General features: G+C 43.1%; 1 protein-coding gene across 1 annotated transcript in view; it reads right to left on the reverse strand.

The window, feature by feature from the left end:
• Positions 1-15,754, reverse strand: part of JAKMIP2 (janus kinase and microtubule interacting protein 2) — a 131,072-nt gene that overhangs the window by 42,308 nt on the left and 73,010 nt on the right. The window contains exons 3-5 of the mRNA XM_006124528.5: positions 12,245-12,742; positions 8,165-8,374; positions 6,122-6,220 (exon numbers count right to left, since the gene is read on the reverse strand). Of these exons, the coding sequence (XP_006124590.1) occupies positions 6,122-6,220; positions 8,165-8,374; positions 12,245-12,742 (807 nt within the window). The remainder of the gene's footprint in view (positions 1-6,121; positions 6,221-8,164; positions 8,375-12,244; positions 12,743-15,754) is intronic.

Below are 15,754 nucleotides of genomic sequence, written 5' to 3' on the forward strand. Positions count from 1 at the left end.
GGACTCTGCACTTGTACTTGTTGAGCCTCATCAGATTTCTTTTGGCCCAGTTCTCTAATCTGTCCAGGTCACTCTGGACCCTATCCCTTCCCTCCAGCGTATCTACCTCTCCCCCTAGCTTAGTGTCATCTGCAAACTTGCTGAGGGTGCAATCCATCCCTTCATCCAGGTCATTAATAAAGATGTTGAACAAAACCGGTCCAAGAACAGATCCTGGGGGCACTCCGCTAGAAACTGACCACGAACCTGACATTGAGCCGTTGATCACTACCTGTTGGGCCCAAAAGTCTAGCCAGCTTTCTATCCATCTTATAGTCCATTTATCCAATCCATACTCCCTTAACTTGCTTGCAAGAATATTGTGGGAGACTATCAAAAGCTTTGCTAAAGTCAACATTTATCACATCCACTGACTTTCCCATATCCACAGAGCCAGTTACCTCATCATAGAAGCTAATCAGATTGGTCAGGCACGACTTGCTCTTCATGAATCCATGTTGACTATTCCTGATCACTTTCCCCTCTTCCAAGTGCTTCAAAATGGATTCCTTGAGGATCTCCTCCATGATTTTTCCGGGGACTGGTCTGTAGTTCCTTGGAGTGTTCTTCTTTCCTTTTTTAAAGATGGGCACTACAATTGCCTTTTTCCAGTCATCTGGGATCTCTCCCGATCTTGACAAGTTTTCAAAGATAATGGCCAAAGGATCCGCAATGACATTTGCCAACTCCCTCAGTACCCTTGGACGCATTAAATCTGGGCCCATGGATTTGTGTATGTTTACCTTTTCTAAATAGTTCCTAACTTGTTCTTTCCCCACCAAGGGTTGTGCACCTCCATCACATATTGTGTTGCCTAGTGCATTTGTCTGGGAGCTGACCTTGTCTGTGAAGATGGAGGCAAAAAAAGCATTGAGTACTTCAGCTTTTCCCACATCATCTGTCACTAGGTTACCTCACTCATCCAGTAAGGGCCCCACACCCTCTCTGATCACCCTTTTATTGCCTGTAGAGACCTTTCTTGTTACCCTTCACATCCCTTGCTAGCTGCAATTCCAATTGTGCTTTCATCTTCCTGATAACTCTCCTGCATTCTCGAGCAATATATTTATAGTCCTCCCTAGTCATCTGTCCAAGTTTCCACTCCTTGTAAGCTTCCTTTTTGTGTTTAAACTCACCATGTATATCCCCAGTAAGCCAATCTGGTGGCCTACCATATTTGCTTTTCTTGCTGCACATCAGGATGGTTTCTTCCTGTGCATTTAATAAGGCTCCTTTAAAATACTGCCAGCTCTCCTGGACTCCTTTCCCCTTCATGTTAGCATCCCAGGGGATCCTGCCCATGAGTTCTCTGAGGGAGTCAAAGTCTGCTTTTCTGAAGTCCAGGGTGTGTATTTTGCTACTCTCCTTTCTTCCTTTGGTCAGGATCCTGAAATCTACTATCTCATGATCACTGCTTCCCAGGTTGTCACTCACCTCTACTTCTCCTACTAGTTCCTCCCTGTTTGTGGACAGCAGGTCAAGCTGCGCATGGCCCCGGTCGGTTCCTTCAGCACTTGTACCAAGAAGTTACCCCCAACATTCTCCAAAAACTTCCTGGATTGTCTGTGCACTGCTGTATTGTCTCCCAACTGATGTCAGGGCGGTTAAAGTCCTCCATGAGAACCAGGGCCTGCGATCTGGAAGCTTCTCTCAGTTGTCCAAAGAAAGCTTTGTCTACCTCATCCACCTGATCTGGTGGTCTATAGCAGACACCAACCACAACATCACCCCTGTTGCTTCCACCTCTAAATTTAACCCAGAGGCTCTCAACAGTCTTTTCTCCCTCTAAGTACTGGAGCTCCGAGCAATCATACTGCTCTCTTACATACAATGCAACTCCTCCTCCTTTTCTCCCCCGCTTGTTCTTCCTGAACAGTTTATACCCTTCCATGACAGTGTTCCAGTCATGTGAGTCTTTTGACTGTCTCCGTTATTCCATTCAAATCATAGTTCTTTAACTGGGCCAGGGTTTCTAATTCTTCCTGTTTGTTTCCCAGGCTTCTCACATGGGTATACAAACACCTTAGATAACCAGTTGATCACCCTGCCTTCTCCATCTGAATCAGAGATCCTCCTTTGTTGCTCATTCCTCCTTGTGATTCTTCCCGGTGTCTGACTTTCTCACTTACTTCAGGGCTTTGGTCACCATCCCCCAACGAACCTAGTTTAAAGCCCTCCTCACTACGTTTGCAAGCCTGCCCATGAAGATGCTCTTTCCTCCCTTCGTTAGGTGGATCCCATCTCTTCCTAACAATCCTTGTGCCCAGAATAAAGTCCCATAGTCAAAGAAACCAAAGCCCTCTCTCTGACACCACCTGGGCAACCACGCATTTCCTTCCTCAATTTCACGATCCCTACCCAGACCTTTTCCTTCAACCGGAAGGATGGACGAGAACACCACTTGCACTTCAAATTCCTTGATCCTTCTTCCCAGTGCTACATAATCTGCTGTGACCCGCTCAAGGTCATTCTTGGCCGTATCGTTAGTTCCTACATGGAGAAATAGGAAGGGGTAGCAATCCAAAGGTTTAATTACTTTCGGAAGACTCTCAGTCACATCCTGAATGTGAGCTCCTGGTAAGCAGCATACTTCTTGAGATTGCAGGTCTGGACGGCAAATGGATGACCAGGGACAGCTTGTGGCTATAGGCGGACTCGGCCACCGCCTAGAGCGCCGCCGCCTGGGGGGCCCGCCAATGATGTTAGTCCATTGACGGCCCTGTGGGCGGGGGCGCTGATCACGTGTTTCGCCTGGGGCGCCAACTGCCGCAGCCGGCCTCGGACTGCTCCTGTGGATGACTCAGTCCCTCTTAGGAGGGAGTCCCCGACCACCACCACCTGTCTCCTTTGGGGGTGGTGGTCGTGGAACCCCCATCCCTAGGACTACGCATCCCATGACTTCTGGTAGATAGTGTTTCCTTCTGATTTCTTCCCTGAGAGATCCCTGCCAAAGCATTCTCCACCGCAGTGCTTGTAGAGAGAGCCTGAAAGCAGTTACAGGAATGGGGGATACCTGAGTTGGCCTTCTTCTCCTTCTAGAGGTTGCATGCTGCCAGTTTTCTTCCTTGTCCTGTACTGCCCTGACTGGCTCTTCAGCCTGCTGTGGCTGCAGGATTAAACGCTGCCTTCTATCGAGGAAGTCTTCGTCCTCTCTGATAGAATGTAGAGTCGATACTTGGGCCTCCCGTCCTCTAATTTTTTCTTCCAAAATGGTGACCAGCTTGCACTTAGTTCAGATGAAATCCCTTCTTTCTTCTGGGAGGAAGACAAACATGGTACTTGCTGTGCAGGTAACAATAGCAGAGCTATCACCATCCATACCTGCCTTCCTTCTGAGAGATTCCTCAGTTGTTATTTAATGCTTCCTGAAGGGAGTGTAGTGAAAAGATGTTAAGGAATGGTGAGTGTATCTCACTCCCTTCCCAACTTCCTCTCCAAACTCCCTGTTAACAGCCCCTGTTCGCAAGCTCCCTGGTTGCTGACTCACTCCTTTATAAAGCCCTGGACTGCCTGATAGCCCCTCCCCCTGATTAAGGCTTAACCAATGAGCAGAGGCTTCTAGATTTCAAACCCTGATTAGAAGCTCACAGCTTCTACCTGCCAGCCACAGCACATGCTCCGTGAGGGGAGGGGGAAGGAGGAAGGAAAAAAAAACCCAAACAGCCAAACATAAGCTCAGCACACAGCAAGAAAATATCAAACACAAACACACACTACAGACAGACCACTTCCCTCAAGGGTCCTGTATTATTGTCCAATGTCATCGAGAAGGCCAGAAGCAGAGCTGAGAATAGAACCTGTCTATTAAGTCATACTGACTTCTTTATGAAAAGAAAGAGTTGGACTGGTTCTTATGTGCCAAGTCATACTGATAGTCAATATTGCATCCATAGTTTGGGTTCTTGATGGAATAAAATATTGCCTGTACAAAACAGTAGGTTTATTTTAATTAGATCATTTGTTACCAGCAATAAGGCATTTGTAGGTAGCGGCGTATTCTAATTGCCATGTTAATACTCCTCTCCATTTAAATGTCCCCCTTTTTTACCATATGAGTTCCCCTGAACAACACCGAGTTCCTGTTAAAAAAACCCCAACACCACAAAACAAAATAATCCTTTCTGTTAGGGAAAGAGAAATTTCAATTTGCCACATTTTAGACATGAAAACTTTTGTCCTTTGGTCTTTTTCCTTCTATGGCATAGTATTTAATCACACTGTATTACTGAATATACATGTTCTTTATCTAAGGACTGTTTACAGTCATTTTCAAAGAAGTGGCATTTTCTTATTTAAAAAAAGTATTAAATATTAAAAGTATATATCCATACGAGCAAAGTATGGTGAAATGTTAATGGTATAAACTTTTAGAAGCCAAATTTTTGAGAAAGATATATAATCAAAGTGATTCAGGTAATGCATTTTGCTGTATTGCTGATATCTTGGTAAGACATCGTTTACAAGTATTAATTAATGAATACACAGATATCTACAATAACACATACTGAGTTAATCATGATTTCTATCTCCATTATGAACATATGGAAACAACACTACTTTCCAATGCTTTTATCTTTCACCCGAATTACAGAAATGCTGTCAAAAAGCATTGTTGTTCACTTAAAAGCTTACCTATCCAAAGGAATGAATCGACTGTAGTCCATTCTCTTTAGATCTGCTATTTGTACCCTCCTATACCTGTAACTTTAAAGTTACAAACTAACATGGCTACCCCTCTGAGACTGTCCTGCCCTGGCTACTTTTATATACTAAATGTGAAAAACAGTTTTGATTTAAAAGAATAAATTGACCAGAGGTGGCTGTTCGCTCAGATACAGCTGATATGAAAAGGTCAAGGCAGGGAACACAGAAAGGCATGCTAGTTTTGACTGTGACCTCATATTGTATTCAATAGAAGTTGATAGTTAGTAAGTGAGATGAGATTCACAGCTATGTGAGTCCAATTTATTTATCTGTGACAGAGTGTCCTTGCTAGAGTTTAGGGATTATGGGCGATTCATATGCAACAGATCTAGAAAAAGCACATCACCAGGGAATCGGGCAATCCATCTCAGATTGGTTGATAGGGTTACTGTGAAATTTCCTGGTAGGCTCTTTAAGAACCCTCTGAACCATGGCAGATTAAGCCTATGTCCCTATGAACTGTGAATCTGAGCCTTAGGGTATGTCTAGACTACAGAGTTTTGTCGACAAAAATGGACTTTTGTCGACAAAACTATACCTGCGTCCACACTACCACTGAGTTCTGTCGACATAACTTCGACAGAACTCAGCAGTTTTGTCGACGCTAGTAAACCTCATTTTACGAGGCATAACGCCTTCTGTCGACAGAGTTTCTGTCGACAGAAGGTGTTATTGCATGTAAACTGTCCTTTGCGTCTACACTACCATGTCGACAAAGCAGCTTGCTTTGTCGACAGAACTCAATGTAGTCTAGACGCTCTTTGTCGACAGAAGTTTTGTCGACAGTATCTGTTGACAAAACTTCTGTCGACAAAAGCCTGTAGTCTAGATGTACCCTTAGATTGGCAGGGAACATAGAGTCCAACAGATTCTAATGTTATTGTCATCCTCTGAGGAGGTCCCAAGTTCAGTGTAGAGTGTGGCTGGATTCAGGTGGCAGCAGGGGCTGTCCCTGACTGCCCACTGTTGACTAATGGGATTAAATATAATGAGCTACCATGTTGTGCTTCATGAGGTGTGTTCTGAGGCATTCCATAATGCACAGAATGGTAGCATGTTAAACTAAAACATAAAAAACAGCAAATACGAGGCAAGGAATGAATGTGGTGGAGTAATGGCTGAGGGTCTCATCCCAAGGCCCTTGAAGTCAATGGAAAGATTGTCTTTGACTTCAATGAGAATTGGCTTAGGTCCTGAGGTAACTGAGCCTACTTGAGAACCACAATGACATTTCCAACCCCCGCATGCCCCAAGGCTCTAGAGGTAGACGGTGGTCACAGCATGAACTTTCTCTGCCTCTAACATCGTTAGAGGTTCCTCTTCTTTCCTTTCTTATAGCTCCTTGCCTCCCCAATCTGACACAGATGAGAGCACACACCAGTTCATTTCGTTCATCTACAAGTAACGTGTTCCTGTCCTCCAGCTTCCGGATAGTGGCATTCAACTCTGCCATCCTCTTCTGATTTCTGCGTAAATCCTGCAAACGGGAAAGAAAAATGATTTAGTTTTTAGTTCCTCTGAAACAGTCCCATTAGACAAGAATCCAAACTGAGCAGAAAGTTCACAAAAAACAAACATATCATTTTGTAATGAAATGAAACCCATTTGCAAAGTTGACATACATTACAATGCCTGTCAGTAGCTGGGTAATGAGCAAAAGCTAAAATAGCATGAACCTCATTGTGGACTGTCCCATACACCTTATGTAGTCATTGACTCGTGTGCAACATGGGTACAAATGGCACACCATTCTGCTGGTAACAGTTTGCATTCGCTTTGCACTAGTGTTGATGACCACAAACTCTAGCCATTGGCTTGAACTTATTGGACAAGGAAGAAGCAAAGGGAACCAAGGAAGAATGTTGAAGGCATCCACAGATATTCTTTAGCAGATACGTCTGAGGCTATGTCTAGACTGCAGGCTTTTTGAGCAAAAAGCTTTTGTTGGAAGAGATTTTCTGCAAAAACTTCTTGCACAAGAGCGTGTCCACACTGCAAAAGTGCATCGAAAAAGCGAGGCACTTTTGCGAAAGAGAGCATCCAAACTGCATGGATGCTCTCTCAAAAGTAAACACTGATTGGTATACAAGGAATAACCACCAGGGCACCTGTGCTTTTTCCTTTTTCCTCTTTTTGCGCAAAACTCCCCTCTTCCCCATCCATATACGCCTTCTTGCAAAATAACTATTTCACAAAAAGGCTTCTTCCTCGTAGAAAGAGGAATACCAATTGTGCAAAAACCCCTCTGTTCTTTCAATTCTCTTGCACAAAAACGCGCTTGAGGTGTGGATGCTCCACGAGTTTTTGTGCAAAAACAGCCATAGTGTAGATACAGTATGAGAAAGAAGATTCATAGAAGGGATTTCTAGAATGAGGACAAGAACTGGTCAAAACTTTTTCCCCTCAAATTTTTTGATGGAAGAATAGGTTTTTTATTTTTTCCCCAGCAAATCTGTGCTTTCCATGGACATTTTTTCCTGTGGGTAACTTTTTTTTGTTTTTGGTTTCTGGAAATTTTTAGAGGAAATTTTTCATTTTTCAAGTGGTAAGAATAAAAAAATCTGTTTTTTAATAATAATTAAAAATTTCTGATGAAAATTTAGACAAAAACAAAAAATGTTTCATTTTTGTATAATTTTTTGTCAAAAACACCCTCACTTCTTCTTTCCTGAGCAATTCTACTGAGGAGGATTATTTCAGAAAGAACCTCAGGCTGGAAAGCAAGGAAAAGCCTGTCAGTCTTAACTGCCTTTATCTTCGTATATCTGCTTTTCATAAAGGCTACGTCTACACTGGCCCCTTTTCCGGAAGGGGCATGTAAATTTCACCTATCGTAGTAGGGAAATCCGCGGGGGATTTAAATATCCCCCGCGGCATTTAAATAAAAATGTCCGCCGCTTTTTTCCGGCTTTTAAAAAAGCCGGAAAAGAGCGTCTACACTGGCCCCGATCCCCCGGAAAAAGCGCCCTTTTCCGGAGGCTCTTATTCCTACATAAGAGCCTCCAGAAAAGGGCGCTTTTTCCGGAGGATCGGGGCCAGTGTAGACGCTCTTTTCCGGCTTTTTTAAAAGCCGGAAAAAAGCGGCGGACATTTTTATTTAAATGCCGCGGGGGATATTTAAATCCCCCGCGGATTTCCCTACTACGATAGGTGAAATTTACATGCCCCTTCCGGAAAAGGGGCCAGTGTAGACGAGCCCAAAGGGTAACTAAAGAAATAGGCCCTGAATAGTTTAGTCCAGCAGATATTTCCCAAGCCAAGAACTATTTCCTGTAATTAGAATTACCAGTGGAAGACAGTTCTCAGAGCAAGGAGTCAGTAGTCTAGCAACATGAAAATGATGCAGGAAGAAGGCAAAACAATTTTGCAACCCAAGTAAAGCTCATTTTCTGTATTTTGGATTACATTTAAACCTGCTTACAGGACTGCTGCAGTGCTCTGACCCATCTCCTGCTCTTCCTGGGATCTCTCGTTTGGGGCTGCTCATGTTACACTCTGCCTCCTTCACTAAGAAGAGCTGTTCATCCAGAGCCTCTTTCTGCAGCTGGAGCTTCTGTACATAGCCTGTCTGGGTCTCCAGTTCTTTCTCCAAGGAAAAGATTATTCTGTCTTTAGCCTTGATTTCATCCATCTAAATTATGAAATAAAAGCACAGGGTTACTGCACAAGTCCGACAGAATGTCAGTACTGCAGGACTATGGAGAGATCACCCGACTATTGTTATTTACCACTGGATCTGCTATTAAATACTACACCAAACTCCCGGATTACAAAATTCCTTAACATCTTAAAAAACAATAGTTATTGAGTTAGATTGGTCACTCTGTGATGAGCAAAGGCCATACATTGAATGATTCAGAAGTACATCTACACACAAAATATGGATAGTTTATCAAGGGTACATAGGCTTTCACCCCTGACTGACATACATGAGAGATATACCTTCTCTGAAAATCAGACCATGAGTTTAGTTTATCACCATTATCCTCAAACAGACCCAGTCTATGTAAGACCACAGTGCCAGCCAGCATGACCTAGTTGATGGGGTTGTATAAGAACCAGTTCAAAGTAAGTGTGAAACAGTCAAAATCAATATGATCAGGCTAGATCCCCAGCTATGAGATTATGCTGATTTACACCTGCTGAAGATACAGTCTGTATGCTCATTTTGCACTGCCAATTAGGAGCAGAGATCAACACCCCTAGACTGTCCACCACAAAGAGGACAGATCCTCAGCTAGTGTAAAGTGACACAGCGTCATTGATTTATCTCAAAGCCCACATGCTGGAGGCGTGGCATTGTCTGAGAGTTCGTGTTTCCAACTGTGAAAAAAGGGAAGATCTTAGCCCTCAGGGCTGTAGAAAAAAAGCTTGAAAATATGACACGACAGTACCACAAAGGCTCAACAAAGCAAAAGGCAAGTCAGAAAGAACCAACATTCATTATTTTGAAACTCTCATGACCAGTCTCATGATTTCAGGCATCTGATTTCCCATTTTTACTGAACATTTGGGAATGGCAATACTGTGAGGGTATGTCTAGACTACAGGCTTTTGTCGACAGAAGTTTTGTCAACAGATACTGTTGACAAAGCTTCTGTCGATAAAGAGCGTCTAGACTACAATCAGTTCTGTCGACAAAGCAAGCTGCTTTGTCGACAAAACCCTGTAGTCTAGACACAACCCTACATGCAATAACACCTTCTGTCGACAGAACTCTGTCAACAAAAGGTGTTGTGCCTCGTAAAATGAGGTTTACCAGCGTCAACAAAACTGCTGAGTTCTGTCGACGTTATGCGACAGAACTCAGTGGTAGTGTAGACGCAGGTTTAGTTTTGTCAACAAAAGTCCATTTTTGTCGACAAAACCTTGTAGTCTAGACACACCCTGATTTACCCCAGTCTAGCCCACTGATTTAAAATGAAAAATTAGTGAATTTTCAAATCACTGTTTTTTTTGCATTTAGTTGCCAAATTGTCAATTTAGCTTCCCAGACCAAATTTGTTGCTGTTGCAAATGGGCATAATTGCCTGTAAGCCAGTGGGGTTGTAGCCTCTTACACCAGCACTGAATCCAACCTTCTATGTTGTTTCTATAGCTGTTGATGACACCATAATAACTAAAGCAAAGAACATTGTTCCCCTCTGCTGTTTAAAATCTTTCCAATACTATTGTGTGTGTTAAAAGCTGGTGGATAGCAGCTTCAGTCAGACACATAACCACAATGTGCAGGAACAAATTCAAATCTTCTTTTATACTGACACTAATGGATCAGCTACATGTTTGGGACATTGTAGGTATATTATTAGTTCAACTAAATTAAATGTAATTTATAATAATACTTAATAAATGTATTGCCAATAATAAATGTGTAGATATTGTACATAGCTAAGCTAAGTCTTTGGAATGTAGGCTCATCAGTACAGAGGTTAGGAGGAGTATCTTTCTCTCTCTTTCCTAAAATCGTCAAGTACCTATCACTGGCATATTTAAATACTGCTTAATGTTACACATTTGACTGGGTTCATGGGTTTTTGTTCCCATCTTCTTCAGCAGCACAAGGTTTGGACCCTGACTGAGACTACTAGATGGTCCAGTATTTTTAGTATGATAAATCCTCCAATTGTTGAAAATACAAACCTGAGATTTATTAACATCTAGGAAATCTCATGGAATATTTCAGGGAAACTACAGTGTGGCAAAACCCAGTATTTCCTCTTTGCAGAAGACCCTCGCATTGCATTCTGCTGGCTCCTGAAGATTAATTTGATTTTAATTTGCATATGGATTAATAATTATAGATGGGCCCCAGCAGCAAAATCACCCCCCCTGAGTTTTGAGATACCAGACGGTGTCTGGCCTTAGCACTGCAGTCCAAGGCAATGTCAGTAGAAGAAGGTAAGCACTTAAGGCATTTCCCAACTATGAACACACTGGGCAAGGACCAGGAACACTCAGTCATGGAAACTTCCATGGATATAATTTGCCCAAAAGGGGCCGAGAGGTTTGGAAAGGGGATTGGACCCTAATTATCCCTGCACACTACATTTGCACTTCCTGGCACTCTCCTAGGAAGAGAGTGGCATAATACATCCCAGAGCTATCACCTGGGGCTGAAGAGCTCCTTATGCAGTCCAGTTGCTCAATGGCAAAAACTACCCCCAAGGCAGGATCATGATCAGTCATGTCTACTGAGTCTTTTAGGGTATGTCTACACTACCCTCCTAGTTCGAACTAGGAGGGTAATGTAGGCATACCGCACTTGCAAATGAAGCCCGGGATTTGAATTTCCCGGGCTTCATTTGCATAAGCGGGGAGCCGCCATTTTTAAAACCCCGCTGGTTCGAACCCCGTGCAGCGCGGCTACACGGGGCTCAAATTAGGTAGTTCGGACTAGGCTTCCTAGTCCGAACTACCGGTACACCTCGAAGTTCGAGCCCCGTGTAGCCGCGCTGCACAGGGTTCGAACCAGCGGGGTTTTAAAAATGGTGGCTCCCCGCTTATGCAAATGAAGCCCGGGAAATTCAAATCCCGGGCTTCATTTGCAAATGCGGTATGCCTACATTACCCCCCTAGTTCAAACTAGTGGGGTAGTGTAGACATACCCTTATAGAGCTAGGTTTGGACTTCAGGAATGTATACCACTGTGGCTTTCATTCAGTCCATTTCTAGCTAAAACACCCAGCACCTGTAGCTTGTATAATTTTGTGTCAGATTGCTAGAAAGACAAAGTCACCGCAGAGAACATCACTACTGTGTTCTTTGTGATACAGTTCCTTCTGCTGCACCGCTAGCTGGGAGGAGAACTCAACTTTCCGCTAAGTATATATCGTGTGAAAAAGAAATGCACGTGGGCAAATAGAGGGCAAACAGACTCACAGAAAGACCTAAGCCTATTTGGGATGCAAAGATGTTACCTTTGCCAGTCTGGTAAAGCTAGTAATCTGCATGCTTTATGCCCTATGCTGCACACTGAAATTTTCCTTTCACCCAAGAGCTGGGGACCTGTGTTTTGGAGAAGGAGGATCTGGATCCTGTTACTGCTGCTGTGGTTCAGTTTTGAATGGCCAGGTGTAGCACAGTAGCAACTGAAGACTCCTGTAGATAACAAGTATAACAAATATTCAGCCTCCTGCTTGCAAAGCACAGACCCCTACCGCTAGAGCTAAAACCAATCCTTGTTAGCAGTTTAGGGCCATAGTAGGAAGCAGCTCTGATTCCATCCAGCAAGGGTGGCAGAGTAGGTGAGATGTGTGTGTGTATTATACCATTAGCATATTCTATCCTGAGTGCCAATAGCCCTATGAGCAGCTCACATGATTTTGCCAACTTCATCTCACCTTATTCCCAGAGAAATGTGGTAATTGTGAGCATTTTCATTTTAATCTGTTTGCAAACTAATTTGCACTGCCTGGGTCTGACTGAACAGGAAACCTATCTGCAATAGCAAATTGACAAGGGTGTAAGGAGTTGCTGTTTGGTGCATGGGCAGATTACTAACCAGTCTGCGAATATCCCTTTCGCTCTCCCATTTGATCTTTGAGATTGCTTCCTGATGGGATTGATGCTCACTCCGAAGATCGCCCGCCTTGATTTTATCAGCCTGGATCATGTTGGTAAGGGCCTCGTCCACCTGCTTTTTGGCAGATTTTAGTTCAGTAATTTCCTGCAAAAGTTTAAGGCGCTCGGAGTCAAACTGTTTCCTGGCCTCTTCACGAGCCTCAATGGTCAGTGCTGTCCTTACTTTGTCACTGCTCCCATCCCGCAAAGCATACAGGGCTGACTTGAGGCGCTGGATTTCACTGTCTCTGACTTTAACCGTCCGAGTAATTTCCTGCTCATGTTGTTTGATTAGGTTCTCCCGCACTGCCTGCAGCTCTTTCATTTTCTCCTCATGGAGTTTGGCTTTAAGTTCAGTGATTTGCACAGTCTGCTTGCGTTGCTCCAATTCTCTGATCCGCTTAGTTTCTTGATTCTTTTCCCTTTCAAGTTTACTGACCTACAAATTGAGAACAAAAGAAAATCAACTGCCGGAAAGATTTTATAAAACATGCCCATCTGAAGTGCCCATCTACTCCTGCACCTCAGGGTGGGAAGCCCTCCTTAGAGACAACCATATATTGTTGCACTGTCAGTATGACAAAATATGAGCCAAATTGTAAAGCACGTACAGTACTCAGCTTTTTATCCTGTTTTTACTTTGGCAAAAAGTCTCATTGACTTTGTGAATTTTTTCTCAGTGTGGACTTCAGCATTGGGCCTCACATGTTTTTTCTCAGCACAAGTGCTTCACTCTTGTTCATTAAAAAACCAATGACTAAAGCCTTTTATCCATACAATGACTTACCTTGCAATAGTGATAGAAATGTAACCATGTTAGTCTGGTGTAGCTGAAACAAAAAACAGGACTATGTAGCACTTTAAAGACTAACAAGATGGTTTATTAGGAGATGAGCTTTCTTGGGCCAGACCCACTTCCTCAGATCAAATAGGCTACGTCTACACTGGCCCCTTTTCCGGAAGGGGCATGTAAATTTCACCTATCGTCGTAGGGAACTGCGCGGGGGATTTAAATTTCCCCCGCGGCATTTAAATAAAAATGTCCGCCGCTTTTTTCCGGCTTTTAAAAAAGCCGGAAAAGAGCGTCTAGACTGGCCCCGATCCTCCGGAAAAAGTGCCCTTTTCCGGAGGCTCTTATTCTTACTTCAAAGTAAGAATAAGAGCCTCCGGAAAAGGGCACTTTTTCCGGAGGATCGGGGCCAGTCTAGACGCTCTTTTCCGGCTTTTTTAAAAGCCGGAAAAAAGCGACGGACATTTTTATTTAAATGCCGCGGGGGATATTTAAATCCCCCGCGGATTTCCCTACGACGACTGCTGAAATTTACATGCCCCTTCCGGAAGAGGGGCCAGTGTAGACGTAGCCATAGTGGGTATATATGGTTGTGACAATTTTCTTCCACTATTTGATCTGAGGAAGTGGGTCTGGCCCACGAAAGCTCATCACCTAATAAACCATCTTGTTAGTCTTTAAAGTGCTACATAGTCCTACCTTGCAATGTTAGAGCAACCCAATAATCTTCACTAACCTGATCCCACACACGTTTATGTGCATTTGAGAGCTTGTTAGCACCCCTAGGAACCAAAGGTATGTGAACACACAATGAGGGAATGCAATTAGCTGAAGAAAGAGATTTCAACTCAAATTGAACATGATAGGCATATTATCAAGAGTGAAAAGGGGAAAGGTACTTAAAGGTGATAAAAACTTCCCTGGCAATTTCCTTTAAAAATACCATAAAGAATCAAAGAGTGATCAAGCCTTTTAAGGTGGGAAGACAAGGAAAGATAAAAAATATCAATAATAAATAAATAATATAATAAAATACTACATCGGTTTGAAGCTCTCTAGGACATGCTGGAGGTGCCTACTTATAATTATAATTGATCTGAAGGATGGGATTTGCTAAATATAGAGAATGCCATATGCAATATGTATTGAGGTGACATATTTCTCTTCAGTTCTATCCCCGAGTGGTCTCAGACATATTCTCAACTAAAATATATCTCCAAGGAAGAAAAAAATCCTAACTGTGTGGTTTTATTGCAGTTTCAGTTCTCCAAACTCATCCTGACAAGGATTAATCATATCCTAAAAATGAGCAGTATGTTTCGTAGGGCTTCTTGGAAGAAGAATTCAGTGAGCAACCTACTGAATCATAGAAATGTAGGGCTAGCAGGGGCATCAAGGGATGATCGAGTCTAGCCTCCTACACTGAGGCAGGACTAACTCAATCTAGCCCATCCCTGACAGATGTCCAACCTGTTCTTCCGGCTTTCTATGACAGGGATTCCACAGCCTCCCTTGGACGCTTATTCTGGAGCTTTACTAACCTTATAGTTACAAAGTTTTTCCTAATATCTAACCTAAATCTCTCTTGCTGCAGATTAAGCCCATTTCTACTTGTCCTACTTTCAGTGGGTATGGAGAACTACTCATCACAGTCCTCTTTATAACAGCCCCTGACATATTTAAAGGCTGTTATCACATCTGCCCCCCACCCCAACCTTCTTTTCTCAAGGCTAAACATGCCCAGTGGTTTAATCTCTCCTCTTAGGTCATGTTTCCCAAACTTGTAATTATTTTTGTTGCTTTCTTATGGAGTCTCAGCAATTTGTCCACATCGTTCTTAAAGTGTAGTGCCCAGAACTAAATACCATAGTCACCAGTGCTGAGCAGAATGGGACAGTTACCTCCCATCTTTACATATGATCCTCCCATTAGAACACCCCAGAATGGTAGTAGCTTTTTGTCTCAGTTGCATCACATTGCTGGTGCATGCTCAGCTTTGTTTTTAGGGTCCCAAGCTCTCCAACACCCAGGACAAAGTTGTCAAACTTGAGAATTTAAAATCAGGCACTTGACTCTATATTTAGGCACATAAATATGAGTGTTCTGTTTTTCAAAGGGTGCTCACCGCTTAGCCTGATAGCTGACAGCATATCACAATGGAGCTACTGTACTATTAACCTATGGTTGCAGGGGAAACAAAAACAGAGAGGGTCAGTGAGAAAATGAAGTGGAAAGCATGAGAGAAGTTCACTGCTCCTTCAAATTCCTGGCAGCCAGCCTATGGTTCCTAAGAAAAGAAGCTAATCTCTTGACATTAGAGCCAAGGCTTAAAAAAGCCATTGTGCCTTTCCAGATTCTGAGATCAGTCTGGGATGCAGGATGAATTCAAACGACGGTGTCAGTTTCCTTGCTGCTTGCAAATCCTGTCCAGAATTAAAATGGGTTGCAATTCAATGGTTATAAATCTTATGGAATGGAGGGGGAGGGGAAAAACACCCCCAGAGATTATCAGCACTTCAGATAACCCCAGACTGTCTATGTTCTTTCATCTTCTTTCTGCTACAAGTAAAGAAACGATTTCCACTCCCCTGGCCGATGGCCCTGAGATTACCATTAGCTTTGATATATGGATAAGAAAACCTTTCATGATAAAAGACCCAT

This window comes from Pelodiscus sinensis, chromosome 16 (genome assembly GCF_052426305.1).
Source record: "Pelodiscus sinensis isolate ZL-2025 chromosome 16, ASM5242630v1, whole genome shotgun sequence".
NCBI classification, from domain to species: Eukaryota; Metazoa; Chordata; order Testudines; family Trionychidae; genus Pelodiscus; species Pelodiscus sinensis.